Source organism: Polyodon spathula, chromosome 33, assembly GCF_017654505.1.
Source record: "Polyodon spathula isolate WHYD16114869_AA chromosome 33, ASM1765450v1, whole genome shotgun sequence".
Classification (NCBI taxonomy): Eukaryota; Metazoa; Chordata; class Actinopteri; order Acipenseriformes; family Polyodontidae; genus Polyodon; species Polyodon spathula.
The window spans coordinates 517,689-537,255 of NC_054566.1; the positions used below are offsets into that span (position 1 = coordinate 517,689).

A 19,567-nucleotide genomic window follows, 5' to 3' on the forward strand; every position below is an offset into this window, starting at 1 on the left:
ATCTGTTTAAGATTTAATGAGCTGCCCACTCTGTGCAGCAGCCTAGCATACCAGCACTGATCTAATCGGCTTGTTTTCTGAAGGTAGTACCTGAGGTAGAGTCAGTCAGCCCTTTCATTCTGGTTTGATTAGCTGGGAGTCTTGCAGGCTGAGAACGTACAAACCTGCCAGCTACTCGGAGCCTGGGGCAGACATGCTGTGCGATTGGACTGAGTCTGACATGCAATAAAACTAATCTGTCAACAGAAAATCCACACTTGAGTAAAGCTGCAGAACACTGATCGTCTTGAAATGCACAGGCACTGTGGCATTCAGTAGGAGCCGAGTGATTTCATAGTTGGGTTGGTAAAGATTTTAGGATCCGAGTGATTTCATAGTTGGGTTGGTAAAGTTTTTAGGATCCGAGTGATTTCATAGTTGGGTTGGTAAAGATTTTCTATTCTGTAAAATGGGAGAAACAAATCCACACTACAACCAAAACCAATGATAAGCAGAACAATATATGAACTACAGTTAACCCATTGCTTGTGACAAGCGTCATATAAAGACCTGCCCAGACCACTTTCTGTCAGCCCCAGTCAGTCTCAAGATCCCTCCTATTAGGACCAGCTCTTTATAAAGATCACTTGACTCAGTCATACTAGGGCTGAAGAACAAAATTGCCTACCTGGACAATGGCTACCATGTTTGTAGACATGATACAAATACTGTAGTGAGTTTTCAGTTTATGAAATACTTTTCATCTTCATTATATATATATATATATATATATATATATATATATATATATATATATATATATATATATATATATATATATATAATGAAAGTAATTCATAAACTGAAAACTCACTACAGCATTTCCGCTTCTGTCTTCTAATATATATAGATAGATAGAAATTTAGATTCCTATCTATTCCCATTCCCATCACTAGTACCTTTTGCTTGTACTTTCTACATACCCTAGAATATCTGCCCCAGGTACAAAGTGTTTGAGATTTCCCTTGGTCTGTGTGAAGGTGATTGTCAGCAGAGGTAGAAGCTGTTCTTCAATGTCCAGCCCCTGATAACAGCCTCTGAAACACCATGTCACTGTCCACTGGGCCCCATCGCTCTTCTCAGTGTGAACTCTCAGTCCTGTGATTCTCTGCCTCTCTGTCAGAGCTGCTCTACTTGTGCATCAGTTGTGAGCAGGGAAGGAAGCGATGGAGTGCTAGCCAGGACGATTCTATTTGACAACAGCAGTGAAACTCACTTTTATAAAGCTCCTTTCCTAACAAAGCCAATGCTTGAGTAGGATATAAATAATAAAGCAAAACAAGCTCACATTTAAATGAAAACCGTTTCAGCGTGTAACGTAATGGACATTCCTATCCTTTATCGAGTTCTAACCAGGGCCTTAAAATGAATTCCCTGTCATCTGTTTAAAACATTTTCACATTCTTTTTCTTGCTTCACTGGTGCATTTCGAGCTTTCCCTATAATGAGTGCAGTCCCAAAAATGTAAACTATACATGGCCGTAGAAACACTACACAGGGGACATAAACAGAGACACACTGTCACACTGTTCTGCTGTTTTCCGAAAGGTGCAGTGGATGCAATTTACATAAAGGTGGCGGAAAAACTTGTCTGTATTTAAGTGAGAAACCTGTATGTTAATAATGCATATGCCAGTGTTTACATCATGTCAGGGTTTGATCAATGGACAGGTTGGATTGAAAGGTAGTAAAAACTGAGAAAAACAGAACAGGCATGTGTTTCAGGAGATAGGGAGAAACACTTAATATAATATAATATAACAATAAAGCAAGTACAGAGAAAAAAGTAAACTAAGATAGATAGATTAATGTAGCCTAATTCTGAATGTATGTTCTGTATTAATTAAATGATTGTTTCATGCACCCGGTTTTGGCAGATATTTTATGCCAAAATGAAAAACAATTAATTAACGACAAATAAATATAGAATTACATAAATATAGACGTGTTTATTTGTTTGTTTATTTATTTGTTTATTTTTCATTTTGGCATAAAATATCCTCCATACCCAGTTGCACATAAAAAAATTAATAACACGTGAACAGGGTACAAACAGCCGTGACAAAGAATGACACGTCTATGAGTGATACTGGCAATGCATGACCCTTCAGGGTACATGAAACAGTCGGAAAGTTAAAACCCTGCCACAGAAGCCCTCCTCGACGGTCGGAAAAGCTTTGATATTCAGGGCAGATGTTCCTAGAGAAGTGCGCTGATCCTCCGGTACCAAAAGCAGCCTCGTTAGCAACACTTGTTGCTGGAACACACTTTCTTAAAATAATGCAAAATTCGGTACAACAGCTGTACTTTGTTTATCAACAGTGAAAAAATAGAAGCAAAGACAATTACCTTTCTTTAGTAGTAATGCATAGCTTTTTAGCATTACGGGGATGAAATACACTAAGATGTTGTTATTAATTGAACCGACTCGAGTGTTGGATAATAATTTTCTATTTGAAGCCCAATTGGGTATGGGTCGGTCCTGGGGTTCGTCCGGACCCATGAAGGTATCTACTCTAGCGGTCTTCAGTTAGACTGAACACCAACAACAAAGGAAGTGACAATGTACCAGGAAGTACCAGAGGTTTGAAATACTACAAGAACAAACACAATCTTTAGCAGAACAGAGAGGGAGGCGATGACGTTTCTAAAGCTACTAAGATGTAGGGAAATGTATTTTAAAGAATTGGTCACTCACTTAAGGGTAGAACCATAGAATTGAATACTTGAGCCTTCCGGACTTCACCGCCTGTGAAGCAGCTTTTGTTCTTGCTCTGCTAGGAATCGGCAGGGAGGCGTGAGTAAACCGCCAGCTCGCTGCTTGACCCCGTTCCACTTTTTTGTTCTTCATGCCTGCTGCGCTAACGAAATGCATCAAATTAATTCTGAGAATAAGCAACAGCAATTTCATAGCCACTTCCCTCTGGGGAGACAGGGAACAACTTAATCAGTTTATCTTTGCAAGTAAAACAAAAAAAAAATAGACCATAAAATGACCCCAGGCAAGGGATTTGATTGAATGTAGCTTCTGTTTTGTGTCTACTTATTCTGTGGTGGTACATAGCAACCACAACACTGCACATAAATACAAGGAGAAGACACTGAATGGGCAGTTCCAAGAACCTGAGCAAGGGACTAACAAGGAAGGGTTTATACTGGATATCAGGGCATTCTGAAGGACACTAGCAAGTATTCCAGGTTTCATATCACTTCCAGGCATTACTACACAATTTCATTATATTTACCCTTTTCAACCTGGATTTCCTGGCAGGTCTAAACTCATTTGTGTTAGTGGGATTGATTCTACTTGTAATAAGAGTAACTTAATAAAAGATTCCATCACAACTACGCCATGCACCGGCTATCATTTCTACTACAACCTCTCCAGGATATAAAGGGTTAACATAACAAACTGTGCTAAATGCAACAATATCATGTATAAACTGCTAGTGAGAGTCTCCCAACGGCTAAGCTGTGTCCTCTTTCTCTCTTCCCCAGTTCTCGAAGGAGAAGTACCTGATCGACTCGCCCCCTGAGAAGCTACGTCGTGAGCTGGAGGAGGAACTCAAGCTGAGCAGCAGCGACCCACGCAGCCATGGCTGGTACCATGGGCGCATCCCCAGAGAGGTGAGACACACCTCCACACACGCGCACTATAGCTGAGGGGCTTTGAGACGGCTCTGTTTCTTAATTAAACTCTAGGATAAATGCTGATTTGTATTGTATTGACCGCTTTAGTTTTTTCTCCGTAACTTGAATGCGACTGATTCTGTTTCACTGATAACAACTCCTTGTTTTTAATTCAAACCATGCACAAAAAGCCAGTTAAGTTAAATTGATGTAAGTCGTAATTAAGAAAAAACTGTTATTTGCAACGAGTCATTAAGATTTTAAATCAGGGAAAATCTATTTAACTTCACTCGCTTTTTATGTTTGGTTAGAATTAAAAACAAGGAGCTGCCTTTTTTATTACATTATCAATGAAACAGAATCATGTGATCAAACAATAAAAACCGAAAATGAAGAGCCCTGACTATGACCTTGAAAATGTGGACTGTTGCAATGGGTGAAAATCACGGGGCATCTTATTCATTCCAAAGTTTATATGTCTCGGTTTATTGCCCTAGGAATTGGAATAAACAGGCCACGATACGCAATGTTTTTTTTCTGGGGGGGGGGGGGCCTCCATTTGTCAAAGGCCAAGCATTTTTTTCAGCCTGTGAAAACTAAACCTGCTTCTCTTATCCATATGTACTGGTCCTTTTGAAACCATTGCTCAAACCTTGCAGTTGTTCACTGATCCCAACACATTGCTCTTTTTGGAGTAGTTCCCAGTGATGTTCTCTGTAAGCTGCAGTCAGACACCTTGACTTTCCATCCTTATTGGCTGATTTTGTTTGGTTGGAACCAGGCTACCCCACCCTCTTATATTCACTGGATCAGGGATCGTATACATTTCCTTAAACAGGGTGAAGGCTGTGCAAACTAGTGACAGTGAAAGCAAGTGTCTGAACCGCAATTCAAAAGAGCCGGGCTCATCAAACAAGCATCTCTGTAAGCAAGCATCTGAACTGCTATTCAAAAGAGCCGGGCTCACCAAACCAGGGACCCTGGAAGCAAGCGTCTGAACCGCTATTCAAAAGAGCCGGGCTCATCAAAAGAGCCGGGCTCATCAAACCAGCGACCCTTCAACCAAGCGTCTGAACCGCTATTCAAAAGAGCCGGGCTCATCAAAAGAGCCTGGCTCATCAAACCAGCGACCCTTCAAGCAAGCGTCTGAACCGCTATTCAAAAGAGCCGGGCTCATCAAAAGAGCCGGGCTCATCTGCCTTTGTGGTTGTAGACCTTTAACCTCATGTCATCTCAGAGACACGGGACAGCATCCATAATGGCAGGGCATCAAGAGTATTAGAATACAATTCATGATGTTGCATCCTCTGGTTTCTTGGCTGTTAATCTCTGCAACCCACACTCTATTAAACATGACTTCACAGTTCTGATTCGTAATTCATGGTTGTGATCAGAACTGTGCATTACGGATTGACAGCAGAGGAATGCGCCGACAAAACAGAAAAAAGAATATATTTGGAATTCAATTGAATTTCTTCAGGGAACAGAGAGCAGTTTGAGATGAAGTAGCCTGCATTCAACATCGGCAACTTCCCCAGTAATGCTTCTGTAGAACCTCTGCAATTAGTGTCTATCAAGCTGCATTTAATCCTACTTTACTGCATATTATCATAATGTATTCTAACATGGATACTTAGCAGAGTTAAACAAGAAAATCCTCATTGTGTCTAAACAATGTATGAGGTTACCATGGTTACCCATCCCCTCTTTTCCAGTTTTACAACTGTTTTGTCTGCAGCCCCCTCTGCTGGTAAAAGGTGAAATTACACCAGTGGAATACATTTAAATATTACAGCAACTTAAATTAATAGATTTTCTTATTTAAAATTATACATACATAGAAAAAGAACACATACGTGTATGCCTTTCGAACTTTCCCATGCTTTTCCAGCGCTCAATCGTATTTTTTATTCCAGAGATATACAGCTCTGGCCAGAAGTCTTGCATAACCCTGAAGAATTCATTCATTTTGCTTTGTAAAGTCGAATGAAACTTGCTGAATAATGTTACGTTAACTTATTGAATTACATACCGCTTTGTAGTTTCCATATACTTAAAGAAAAACTGACAAAAATTTAAAAATGTGGCATTTTGAAGTCTAGCATGAAATACTACACTACTATTATGGCTTCCAGTAGACTTTTGTGATATCATTTTGTAGTTTTTAATGACATGCTTTTAAATAGATCAAAATTATGTTCATATAGTTTTTTAAAATGTTTTCTATTGTGTCTCAGTCTTAAAATTCTAGTTGATGCAAAACTTTTGGCCATAGCTGTGTATGAAGTTGTATTAGGTTTAATATTAATACAGCTATATTATATTGTATGTTCATATAGTTTTTTAAAATGTTTTCTATTGTGTCTCAGTCTTAAAATTCTAGTTGATGCAAAACTTTTGGCCATAGCTTTTGGCCTATATTATATTGTATGTTCATTTTTTAAAATGTTTTCTATTGTGTCTGTGTATGATGCAAAACTTTTGGCCAAGCTGTCATAGCTTGTGTATTAGGTTTAATATTAATACAGCTATATTATATTGTATGTTCATATAGTTTTTTAAAATGTTTTCTATTGTGTCTCAGTCTTAAAATTCTAGTTGATGCAAAACTTTTGGCCATAGCTGTGTATGAAGTTGTATTAAGTTTAATATTAATACAGCTATATTATATTGTATTGTATATTGAACTTTTCACAGTGATGGTGTGCTAGACAGGAATGGATCCTGATGGGCTGAACAGCCTGTTCTTTTTCACAACTTGGTCTTTAAAAAGTGCCGTTTCTTTTTTAAATAGCTCATTTCTAATGTATTACTAGTCAACAATATTGATCCTGCTTAAATGATAAAAGAGCGAATAGCTTCAAATTTAATTTCAATTTATATTTTTACTGTCCCTGTTACTTTTTATGATGTTTGCAATCCTTCTGAGCAGTTCGTATTAAAATGACTTCAAAAAGTTGATTGATACTTGTAACTAGCTAAATCAGCTGCAGTAAGAGACTGCCCCATCTCCTGCTCTGACCCTTGATTCTCAGCGATTTACTCCAGATCGTCAAAGTCTTTTAATAGAATTACACTAGAGGCTAAACACAAAGGATATGCTTCTCTGTCGTCAGCCCGTCCATCAAGAAATGAATCGTAAGCTTAATCACTACTCATGGTACAAAGAATACATTAAAGCTGGAAAACAATTATCTAAGCTGACACATCAGTAGAAAATCATACATAACAGGATATCAGAGAGGTCACCAATACATATTCATAAAATGGAGATTATATCAAATGTAATCACATGTATTTTTTTTCTGCTTACAGTTCAGGTAGCTAGTTCTATTTTAATAAAGGATGCAGTCAAAACTGGACCGTTTAACTGTAATTTTGCTTCCTCACATGTGTCTGCGCCATTATATTCTCCCTTATAATAAAATCATATATATATATATATATATATATATATATATATATATATATATATATATATATATATATATATATATATATATATATATATATATATATATATATATATATATATATATATATATATATATATATATATATATATATATATATATATATATATATATATATATATATATATATATATATATATATATATATATATATATATATATATATATTACTATAGAAAAACCATAGAATGTTTGTCTTTTTGCAATAGGTACACTGCATCGCATTTCTATAGATTGCTTTAGATCTGTACAATCTGTACAATCGCTGCTATTGTTGCTCCCCGGGCAGGAAGGGATGGTCACCTCTCCAAACTGACAGCAGTGTTCTTCCCATTAACTGTCAACTCCAGTGTCCACTGAGTGTTATGTTTATCTAATCTAGATAACCCTGACTGCGTTTTCACACAGCTAATGAGATTAAGCTCAAATTTCACTCACATGAGAAAGTTAATTGAATTGTTTTGCCAGTTTGTATTTACTACTTTCCAGTTCTCTCCTGCAGCATATACTCAGTAGTCAAGTAGCTGCCTAATGCATTCATCAGAGTTATGACATGAATATTATAAACCTTATGTGCCCCCTCAAAGGGGAATTGTCAACAATTATGATTTATGTTACTAAATGAATACCACTGAGAGGGGTTCTAGCTAATGAAATTCTTCCACTGACCTGCAGATCATTTCAACTAGCTGCTGAATGCAGGTCTCATATCTGTAGTTTTGCAGAACCTCATGTTATAGCAAACAGATATTTTAATTGTATATCTAGCTCAAGGAAGCTGTATTTGCTGCCTTACTTTCAGGTAGATTTCAACTGGGTAATTTCCCCTGGAGAAAAAACTGCCCCCACCCCTTAACTGTCTGACATACTTTGCAGCCAGTGGCCTCGGGAGTGACACAGCAACAAAGTGTATGAAATGAAGGCATTCAAAATGAAAGCTTCCTATTAACCATGGTACCATATATACATTTTGCTTATATGCAAATACATATTTGCTGCAGCATGTTCTTTCAAAATTGCACAGATGAGATTGACACTGTGAAATGGAGGCTGCGCTTAAGTCTTGGTTTGGGTTTTTGTGATTGTAAGGACTTCAGCCAAGTTCTGCCTAATTCTTCTTTGTTCTAGGCGAAATAACTTCAGCTTATACAACTTTCATAGCTCACCCAATGTCACTGTAACAGGGTGATTTTAATGAATTGAGTGATTTAACATAAGCACCCTTTATATGCCTTGTGGAATACTGTAGCTGGCTTTCCCTTCTCTTGAAAGTGTGTGTTGTACAGGGTTACCAGAGTGAACATCTGGGGCGTTTGTATTTCTTCTTCAATTCATTGACGATGTAGCAACTCTGAAGCCTTTAAAATAACAGTATGTAGTAATACAATGATAATTTAAACATTAAACATTGGGTATATTTATTGCAGATCATAACAGCTGTTTTCTTTCTATTGTCATCTAATCAAAACATGTGTTAGATGTACAAAAAGCCAAATTAGAAACAACAGATCTGCTACTTCCATGTGATGGACACCAATCAGAATGAGAACAAAAAATCCAGAAGATGATTTACTGTTTGGTTTCAAAAGTGAGGTGGGGATCAGTTTCTGTAGCTGGTGCATATAGTAATACAATTAAAAGTAACGTTCATTTCATTCAGTTTGCCGCTTTGTGGTCGTGAACTCCCTCTTCAGAGGACACGAGGGAGTATTTAGCAGCCACTTAGACATAAAACACTGTGGCATTGAGACCACAGACGTCTGAAATAGCATCAAGATTGAGAAAAACTTGTTAAAACACTTCTTTACTACTGGGCTCTGCTTTCTCCTCGCTGCATAGATCTCCCCTAACACATTGCGCGCCAATGCTGCCTCACTTGGTTGTCGTTTCCTCTGGGTCCTAGTGGAGACCTGTATACTGACTGGTGATTGAGAAATAAAGGTTGTATTTGTTGTTGTGGGCAGGTTTCAGAGACTCTGGTCGTTCGCAATGGAGACTTCCTGGTCCGAGACTCCCTCACCAGCGTGGGGGACTACGTGCTGACGAGCCGCTGGAACCAGGAGGCGCTGCACTTCAAGATCAGCAAGGTGCTGGTGAAGACGAGCGACTCGTCCTCCCGGGTGCAGTACCTGCTGGAGCATGAGAGCTTTGATACCGTGCCCGCCCTTGTGCTGTTCTACACAGGCAACCGGCGGCCGCTCTCCCAGCAGGGCGGCGCTCACATCCAATTCCCCATCAACCGCACCCTGCCTCTGCGCTACCTGGAGGCCAGCTTCTCCCTGGTCAATGGCAAGCACGGCCTCTGCCACTCCCCAGCCAATCAGAGGGGGGCGTACATCAAGAGGCGGAGTGTCACCATGACAGACGGGCTGACGACAGAGAAATTACCACACAGGTACACAACTGAAATTGTATTATTTGTATTAATTGAATTGTGTTCTTTCAACTTTTGTTCTTATTCTGTTAAATTTGTTCCCCCTCAAATCTCATTTTTTCTCCTTAGTCCTCACCTTTAGTTGATATTGGAACTTTTAAAGGATTCATTGTTTTTCTTTTCTTTTCATCTGTTCTCCAGCTAAACCCACAAAATACACTTTTTTTTTAATTAGACTTTTTGGATAATCAAAATGAATCATGCAAAATGTGATGAATTTTAAAACAAATAAAATCATGGCAAATTATCTCATTGTTTATCATTTTAAGAATGAAAAAACTATCCGATCAAAGCCCCCCTAAGATCCTGTTTTTATGTGCTAAAAGGTGGTCTTTCTTTCTTACGGGGGGAGCTATACCCCCACTAACTTCCTACCGACATTCAGTACAGACAGATAAACATTAACAGCTTGTAGAAGTTCCTTTGCAGCCTGGAACTCATTTCCAGTGACTTGTGTTCCAGTAGGGCACATAGCTTGGGTGGTGAAGTAGAAATGTCATTGCTCAGGACAGCGGTCCTTTCCTCTGCAAGCAAAGTGGAGTCTGGTGAGGGGACCAGGTGAACCAAGTTCAGAGCAGACACTGGCTTATATCACAGATCACAAATATCACAGAGCAGTACAATGGCCACTGACACGGCCCACATGACAGCTGTTTGAGGACTATGCTGATGCATGCAGAGGCTGTCACGCCTGGTTCAGTCACTGCTGTACTGTCCGTCTCTCACTTTGTAAACTGAGATGTTTGAGTGCATGAGTAATAGTTAGAAACAAACACTTGTTTCCAGCATTCACTCCCTTTAACAGACAATTAGCTAAGTTTAAGGAACCCATACAGAGGTAAAGCAGCTGGCTGGTTAATGACCAGGACCGGTGCTGAACTCCACTCCACTAATACAGTAACTTTCCCCTTTTTCTATAAACACAGCCCTTCCGTCCCTCACCACAAGGAGGCGATCCGGAACTGCGCTCTCAGCATGGATCAGATCCAGGACTACCGCTGCCCAATGTCTCCAGTCAGTGAGGCGTCGCTCTCCCCTGCCTACAGCACCAGTAAGTCCATTCAGATAATCCCTCTAAATACTGGGAAGAATGACCAAGTTTCTTTCTACCCTAATACATGTGCTATGTGCCTCTGCAGTTCACCATGCTTTAACATACCTCTGTGTGCTCTACCATGCTTTGCCATAATCGCTGTATTCATTTTGGAATAGAGAGGCCCTTAAATGAACACTTTTGAGTGTATATCTAGTTTCAGGTTTAAAAAGTGATGCAAGTGATTGTAGGTTTTGCCTAGAACATTTTAACCACAAGAGGACAGTCGTTCATTATTTGAAATCTAACACTGGGCAGAGCAGGGGAATGCCCATATTAGCTTGTAAAAGTTAACAATAGGGTTTATGGTACTGCTGTTAAAGTAAACTTAAGTTTTTCAGTTAATAGTCAAGCAGATATGTATGCTGCTCAAATTCCTTTTGTTAGTCCTTTTCTACTGAAGACTAGGCTTGTAACGTTACACTAATGTCATGATACAAATCACGATATGCAGGTCACAATACAGCATGTATCACAATACATGGGATGGCCATTAATGATGGGCTATCCTCCTAAAAGACAACAATCTAATAAAATAGGGAGAGCTCAGTCTAGACTCATTCAAAAACCGTTTGGTGAACTACAATGAGCTAAATTGTGCTTTTGGTATCACAATACAAACATTACATACCTCAGTATGATACAATAGATCATGTAAAGACATGCACAATGAATTTTTACATTCCTAGGGAGGAAAAGATCCTTTAGTCTCTAGACCCTGGAGACATGATATTATCTTAATAAAAATCGGTCATGATCTAAAATAATGGCACAGAGCTGTACCGCACTTTCTAATAGTTCATTTATAGGCACCATGTTTGACTTATTAAGACTATCAGAAGCAAAGCAATACCGTCCATCCTTTCGGTTTCATAAAGAAATCAAGGTGACCATAGCCACAAGGCTGGCTGGGAAAGAACTGTTGAAACACTTGGGTAGACTGTCAATGGGGGTTCGGGAGGAATACGGGAGAACCAGGATCAGCTCGGATTGGAGGTCAATCCGTGCTCATGGAAACGAAGCATACGCTTCAGACACTGACTGTGCGCACCAGGATTTGCCATGTTTACTCGCCCCTGTCTCACAAACTCAACACCATTGTTTCCGTTTTCTCTGGGATAACAGATTGTTAAGTGATCTCAGAAACTTGGAACAACGCAATCCTCATCGTGCTGCACATTCTGTCTTTTTTGTGGAAAAATAGGTTTTGCTTTGTCTCGCCAGCCCTCTCTGTTGGAGCCTGCTCTTCCAATTAGTATTTTGGTACTGTGGAGGAAGTAATATTTTACACTAAACCTGTGTCAGGATTGTAAAGCACCCTTCTGCCATCTGCTAGCCTAGCCTGCTTGTTTCTCTGTGTAGTTTGTAGTCTATAGTGGTGTATGTGCAATTATACACTAGTGCTAGTATGATGAAGTTGCAGTTTCTAGACCAGTAAACTGGACTACACTTGGACTTGGACTAAATATGCATGTCCTGCTCTTCTTGATAAGGAAAACAAGGCTGAATTACATCTTGTGGTCATTTTTGTTTTTATAATACACTGATTTCATATTTAAAGGAAAAAAAAGGAGAGTCTTGAAATTAGGAGATTTAAAATAAAACTCTTAATAAAAGATTTAAAGTTAAACCCTTAATAAAAGACAACCTCATTCATTGTTTATTTGCACCAGAGTGATACTAGAGGCCCAGCACTAACTGGGTTTCTCTCTCTGTTTCCCCTCCCAGTTAACCGACACAAGAGCCCAGCAGTGGGGCGGGTAGTGGGCATGGTGCCTAGTTCCCCAGTGATGCGTCGCTCCAGTGAACCGCAGCTCTGCCCGTCCTCCAACAACAACGTGCCCTGCCCTGAGATTCCACCCAGCACCCACTCCACCCCCGCCCATGGGTACAGCCAACCCCCTGGCCCCACCATGCCAGTCCCACTGTCCGCCAAGAGCTATGTCGAGCATCTGCAAGTGGAGGAGGTGGGCAGGTGGCTGGGGGGCGGGTCTGTGGAGGAGAGATTCACTGTGCCTATGGTTGAAACAGTCTCCGCGTTCCAGCCCAACGCTTACCCCTCCCTGCTGATGCCCGCTGAGAACAAGCCTCTGGAGATGGGCGTGCTCAAGAGGGTGAAGGAGCTGCTAGCCGAAGTGGACGCCAAGACCACTGCCAAGCACCTCACCCAGGCCGACTGCACGGTCTGTGAATGCAAATACATGTATAATCTTTAATACAAATCCTGCTTCTGTGCTTGTTTTAAGTTTGTTATAGCAACTTTGAAACAGGTAGAAAATGTTACAGAGTACAGGTATCTGAGTATATAGCTGGGTACTGCATTACCTTTGAAGACACATGGACTATAATCTCAAAGATTATTTTTTAAATGAGAGAAACACTTATTTATTTTACAAAACTAGTACCAAACATCTAAGAAATGTGACTGAAGGTCTCTTAAGCACTATGTTTGTCAAAAATAGGAGTTAATTAAAGTACACATTTTGAAAATATGGCCCATATTGTTTCCGTTTGGGTAAAAAGCCATATGTGAAAGGATAGTGTCACAGACAAGGCTGGTAAATGTCAGGAAGCAGACCCAGAGGCAGCAGCTGTAGTTTAAAGGTGCTGTTGCACAGATTTATTACACAAATGAATAAGTGTTAACAAGTAAATAAAAAAATGGCACGAGGGCCAAAATAAAAGGTTTAAACAAAACAATAGAATATAGCTTGGGCCTTTGCCTTCACTACAACGTTTTACAAAATCACCCCTAAGCACCCAGGTAGCTCACCCAAACTCTCTCCCTCACAAAGGATTTGTTGCTGGAGCCCAATTAATCATGAATTATTCACTTCCAGCCACATTCTCACATGGAGTTGGCCAACTCGACACAACACATGTGCAGGATCTCGGCCCTGTCACACCACACTTTACACATTTATGAAGAGTTTATGAAACTCTGAAACTCAAAAATGCATATTACACAATGAAGGAAATTGTTCCACATTTGCACTTTTTTAAAACCCTTAAGGAATTAGACAGATGGACCACTCTCCAGTGTTGACTCTCTGTCTCTCTCTCCTACAGCATGGATAGCTGATTAACAGTCCTCTTATTCTCTGTCTCCAGGTTGCTAGAATCCTGGGTGTCACCAAGGAGATGCAGAAGATGATGGGGGTCAGCTCAGGGCTGGAGTTACTGACCCTCCCCCATGGGAGACAGCTGAGACTGGACCTGCTGGAGAGGTGAGCAAAATGTTTGCTATGATGCATAAACCAGAAGCTTGCAAAAATAATTTCAGCCCGAGTGAACTAACCTACCAGAGAACCTGCAGTGGTCTGATCGCTAATTACATGCCAGCTCAGTCCTGTTCAGTTGCCCACTGCAGTGTGAGTGTGCATGTAGCCCATGCTTCAGGGCCTAGGTATTTGCTTAGATCTTTATTTGCTAGGCTAGGACTTTTCAACCATGGGGACGGCTTCAGAAATAACCCCTCAAAAGCTGATTTTTTGAGAGAGGTGGTTATGTCATTGCTCTCCGTGTCTCTAACAATGATGTCATTGCTCTCCGTGTCTGTAACAATGAGATCATTGTTCTCCATGTCTCTAATTATGAGATCATTGCTCTCTATGTTTCTAACAATGATGTAATTGCTCTCTGTGTCTCTAACGATGAGATCATTGCTCTCCGTGTCCCTAACGATGAGATCATTGCCCGCCGTGTCTCTAACAATGATGTCATTGCTCTCTCTGTCTAATGATGAGATCATTGCTATCCGTCTCTAACGATGAGATCATTGCTCTCCCTGTCTCTAACGATGATGTAATTTCTCTCCCTGTCTCTAACGATGATGTCATTGCCCCCCAGGTTCCACACCATGTCGATCATGATTGCGGTGGATCTGCTTGGCTGCACTGGCAGTACAGAGGAACGTGCTGCCCTGCTACACAAGACCATCCAGCTGGCAGCTGAGCTCAAGAGCAACCTGGGCAACATGTTCGGCTTCGCTGCTGTGATGAAGGCCCTAGAGCTGCCACAGGTACGACGGTCCTGCTGTCATGAATCTGAGACTGTCCGGCTAGGGATTTGATATGAGATTGTATTCCACATGCCCCACATGTACCACTTTTATTAGTGCTGACACCTGTAATAAGATATGTCCATGGCAGGGTATGTGTAATGCTTGCATAATTTTCAAAAACTACTTAGCGACCAAGGGGTCTGTGAAACTAGGAGCTTTGTGTCTTGTAACTTGGGTTCAGAAGATAGGTTTCAGGCCACTTCATAGCACAAGGAGAGACTTGGAGTTTGATACAGCAAAGTTGCATCAGACTAGGTCTCCCAATCCCCTGGAACCAGGTTTCTAGCCACTGTTCCTGTTTTGAATTTGGGGCTCCCGAGTGGCGCATCCTCCCGGATTGCAGGATGCACCTTAAAGCTTGGAGATCGCCGGTTCGGATCCAAGCTATGCCTCTGCTGACCGTGGACGGGAGTTCCCAGGGGGTGGCGCACAATTAGCGGGTTAGTTCGGCTGGGGAGTCCTTGGCTCACCACCCACCAGCAGCCCCTGTGGCTGGCCGAGTGCCTATAGGCCAGCCTGTACGCAATTCAGAACCGCGTGGAACTCCAATGCTGTAAATATGGCTGCAGGGCAGGCTTGCAATGCGAAAAAAAGCGGAAAAAGTGTCATATTTCAGCTTGGGGTCCTTATATAGATAGATAAAGAAATAACAGCCCCTAGGTCACTGACTCACTGACTTCATTGAGGTGTGCCTCTTTAGGAATTACCAGTACGTCTACTGGCAGTGATCAGAGAGAGGACACACCTCTGATCTCAAACCCGAGTCCACTAAGCAGACATCTTGAAAATACCTTTGAGAGAGACTTTAAATTTCTAAGTGTATAAACTGACAGGTACGTTATTTAAACAGTTGTAGCAACACGTGGAGACGTAGAACGCTGTTTTTTTTCGGAAGCCCGCTACATACTCTGGAAATGCAGTCCGTTGCTTCCTACAGCACCCTTGAATTGTGTATCCTCCTCACTCCTGCTTTCTCCTCCTCAGATCTCTCGGCTGGAGCAGACCTGGATGACACTCCGCCAGAGACACACAGAAGGCGCCATTCTCTATGAGAAAAAACTCAAGCCTTTTATGAAGAGCATGAATGACGGCAAAGGTACAGCCCTCCTGTCCTCTCTCCCAACCCCTTTCCGTCACCATTCTGCTCTTATATAGTATTAACTCTTCCCTCCTCCTCACACTCCCTCTCCCTTCACGTGGTTCTCGTGCTGTCTCTCTCTCCCTCACACTCTCTCTGTCCCTCCCTCTTTCAGAAAGCTGCCCTCTCTCGAACACCTCCTTCCCTCACATGATTCCTCTGCTGTCTCTGCTGGAGAGGGGCGTGGCCGTGGTGGAGGGAGCAGAGTCCTGGGAGAGTATCGACGCCGGAGTGGACGTGGTGATGAACCACCTGGAGGCGGCTCGAACCATCGCCCACCACGGGGGGATCTACCACACCAACGCAGAGACCAAACTGCAAGGTAGGTGACTGCCACCCCCCTACCAACACCAGCCATAGCTCTGTGGTTTGGATTAACAGCAAATTAATCTCTAGTTCTGGTTTTACACTTTAGTCTTTAAAACCTTACTGGCACTAGCAGCATCATCTCTAAACACTGCTGTGCAGAAGATCCTGTTGTATTTTTACTTTATTTTAATCGTGGATGCAGAGATTTTGCAGGCATTACGCTGTAGCGTGTTAAAAATCTTTTTGTTCTTTTCTTTTTTTAAATACTGCTTTTTAAAATATATAGACCTCAAGTTTAGATATTAGGGACTAGCCACCAAATCATTTTGGGAAAGCATTTAAATAAAACTGTCCCTACAATCTGGGGACTTCTTAAAGGTATCATAGGCATTTATTTACTATTTTAGGTGTAAATTGTATTTAAGCAAAGCGGAATTAATTCAGATAATTGTTGCCTTGTTTACAGGGTGCATGATGGGAGTCAATATAATCTCCCTGGAAAGAAACAGATATGCCTGTGTAGGGGTGTTTGAGAATGTTTTTGCTGCCATGTAGTGGTAGTTTGGTGGTACTGCGTCCTGACGTCCTCCTTCTCTATCTTTGTCCTGCAGGGTTCCAGGCGCGAGCGGAAGTGCTGGAGGTTTTCTGCACAGAGTTTCAGATGCGCTTGCTGTGGGGGAGCAGGGGGGTCGAGGGCAGCCAGGGAGAGCGCTATGAGAAATTCGACAAGGTCCTGACAGCGCTGTCTAACAAGCTGGAGCCTCCTGTGAGACACAGCGAGTTATAGCACCCCCTGCAGGGACTGTGCACTGGACAAGGAGGCAGCACTCCTGGACCTAGGGGGCGTGCGGACCTGCGAAGGGGTTTCATGAAGACTAACACCCCCCCCAAAAACCAGCTGCAGTAGCTGATATATACCACAGTGTGTTTCACTTTCAAATGGACAGCTTTGATACAAGGAAACTGAACAGAAACACTTTTCATTCAAAAGGAATCTTAGCTGATGTTGTATCCAGGGGGTTTGATTGTTGTCATGACAACACTCAGTATGCAAGGCCTTCTCAAGATGGCTACACACAGAGCTGGCATGATGATATCATTACAGCAAATGGAGACACCCTTACAAAAAATGTACTACTCTGTACTGTTGAGGAGAATTCATTTTAAAGAATATTAAAAATCACAATATACTTTAAGAATCAAAGATTATAAATTCAAAAATGCCAAAAAATGTGAGGACCGCCATTTCAGTTTCTGAACTGCAGAAAAATGTCATCATACCACTTGATGTGTATTTTCTACTTGTATTGCCTGCAAAAATACATTTAGAAATAAATACTAAAAGGAACTTAAATTATAAATTCCTCAAAATGTTTTGCGTTTCCATTTATATTTCTAAATTTAGCACTCTTCAGTGTTTCATAGTCATGAATGAAATAACAGCCTCACGTTTCTTAATGCATTTTTGAAATTACAAATATATAGCGACATTCATTACAATATTGTATTACTAAAGACAGCAGTGACCGAGTTAGAAGTACCGAGTTTATCAAGTAGAATGGTACTTCTAAGTTCTACAGCATTTACTGATTGAGGGTGAAACCAACTTTTAAATGATTTAGTTGCTGTAGCTAAGTAGTAAACATTAAGTAATATACAAGTAGTTTAAGTAGTGCTTAAATAGATCAAGTCTGCTAATACTACTGGGTACAGTGATTGAGCAGTACTTTGGGTAAGGGTGTATCGAGAAATGAGTCCAGCCTCTGTTGTATCTTTTAGAAAGATTTTAATAAAAGGTGTTTATTTTTCCCAGACAGAGTGATAACATGAGAACAGGGGTGACGTGCCTCCTTGGCTTTCTGTCTGTGTAAAGTTATTTGTACAGTGATGCTGTATTGTTTTTATAAGTCTGGGTATCTGATCAAATCTAGCTGGGATTGCTTTTGTTAGCTTTCTCTTTTCTGAATGTGAATTGTTATTATTATGTTTAAGAGTTATACTGGGGCACTTTGATTTCCTATACGAATTGCAATTGATTGATTGACTTCCTGGAGACAGCATTTTGTGTGCAAAAGGGGCTTTTTCTTTTCAAAAGTGACTTTTGTCTTTTCTTTTTAATGAGTCAAGTAGCCAAATGCTTCAACTAATGCTATTTTCAAACACCAGAGGGTGTATTCTCTATAAAAGGGAAAGTTGGCTTGCCACGTTCTATTTCAGTTTCAGCTAACATTATTGCAGACGCAGTAGGTTCTTAAACAAAACGCAGATATGCCAACACATTCCACAATATGCTGTAGCTCTCTCTCCTTCCACTAGGGGTGATATCGAGCCATGCTTGAGGAAGCAGGTTCGTCTATAAACACAGTGATTTGAGGAATGAACTGCTGAGCATCTCTTTCAGTGATGCATGCGAGTGGATCCTCTGCATATAGTGTCTGCTTTATAATGTATGAACTGAATCAAAATGAAGAATGAACTGCTACTGCAAGTGTTGCTGGTTTAGTTACTATATATTCCCAACTGTAGTGTTTTACACATTTCAACAAAGTCAACATAATACCTTCACACCCTTCAATCACTTCTCACTGTGCTCAAAGACCGCCGCTGATGGATATCACCATTGCCTACTGGGAGGGTCCATTGCCAACAACAACATCATTTCCTTTTTGTATAAAGCGTTCTTTGCCTCACTTCCTGTTGTACAGAATTCTGTGTTATTTCCTGTTGTACATAGTCATTTTTACATCATTTCCTACTTGTAAAAAAAAACCAAAAACATGATTGCATAATTTTCTTATGTACATATGTCATTGTTTCCTCTTTTTTTGCTAAGAGATATAGAATCTAGTAAGCTTGTGTTCATGTGGGTCTTGGCTGTTGTTTTTTTTTTGCTTGTTTGGTTTCCCATGTTAATCTTGTTAACCATGTTGGGCCGGGAGCGCTAGAGCAGCAGTTTTATTCGAGACATGGTAGCAAAACATATACAAGCTGATTATAAAATCAGAGCCACTGGTGTTATATTGCATTGTCGGCCCGAATGGACTGCATTCGTTGTTTTAAAATACTCCAGCTGGGATTACATTAAACTGTGTTTATTAACAGTGAACCAAGACAAGAACATACAACTGAGCTGCGGTCTTGCAATTAAACCTGTCCCCAGTGCAACATGCAATTAGGCACTCTAGTTACTGGAACTACATGTACTGCTGTGCATATCATTGCAAATAGTCCTTTTTTTTCTTTCCATTAGCTTTCTGTGTTACAGTGAATTGGGCCCACAGTCACTGTGTAGGACTCTTGTACCTGTTGCACAGGAAGCACATGTATAATGTGGTGGCAAGATGAATGAAGTTCACCAGAGTCAAAGTGATAATAAAGTGTAGAAAAT

The 19,567-nt window shown here is 40.8% G+C and overlaps 1 protein-coding gene across 3 annotated transcripts in view; it reads left to right on the forward strand.

The window, feature by feature from the left end:
• LOC121303546 (SH2 domain-containing protein 3C-like) overlaps positions 1–19,168 on the forward strand; it is a 77,522-nt gene extending 58,354 nt beyond the window's left edge. For all 3 annotated transcript variants that reach the window (XM_041234306.1, XM_041234308.1, XM_041234307.1), the window contains 9 exons: positions 3,538–3,666; positions 9,107–9,537; positions 10,503–10,627; positions 12,398–12,852; positions 13,781–13,896; positions 14,519–14,690; positions 15,717–15,828; positions 15,986–16,192; positions 16,791–19,168. In XM_041234306.1, the coding sequence (XP_041090240.1) occupies positions 3,538–3,666; positions 9,107–9,537; positions 10,503–10,627; positions 12,398–12,852; positions 13,781–13,896; positions 14,519–14,690; positions 15,717–15,828; positions 15,986–16,192; positions 16,791–16,966 (1,923 nt within the window). In that variant the 3' untranslated portion in view covers positions 16,967–19,168. The remainder of the gene's footprint in view (positions 1–3,537; positions 3,667–9,106; positions 9,538–10,502; positions 10,628–12,397; positions 12,853–13,780; positions 13,897–14,518; positions 14,691–15,716; positions 15,829–15,985; positions 16,193–16,790) is intronic.
• The last annotated feature ends 399 nt before the right edge of the window (positions 19,169–19,567 follow it).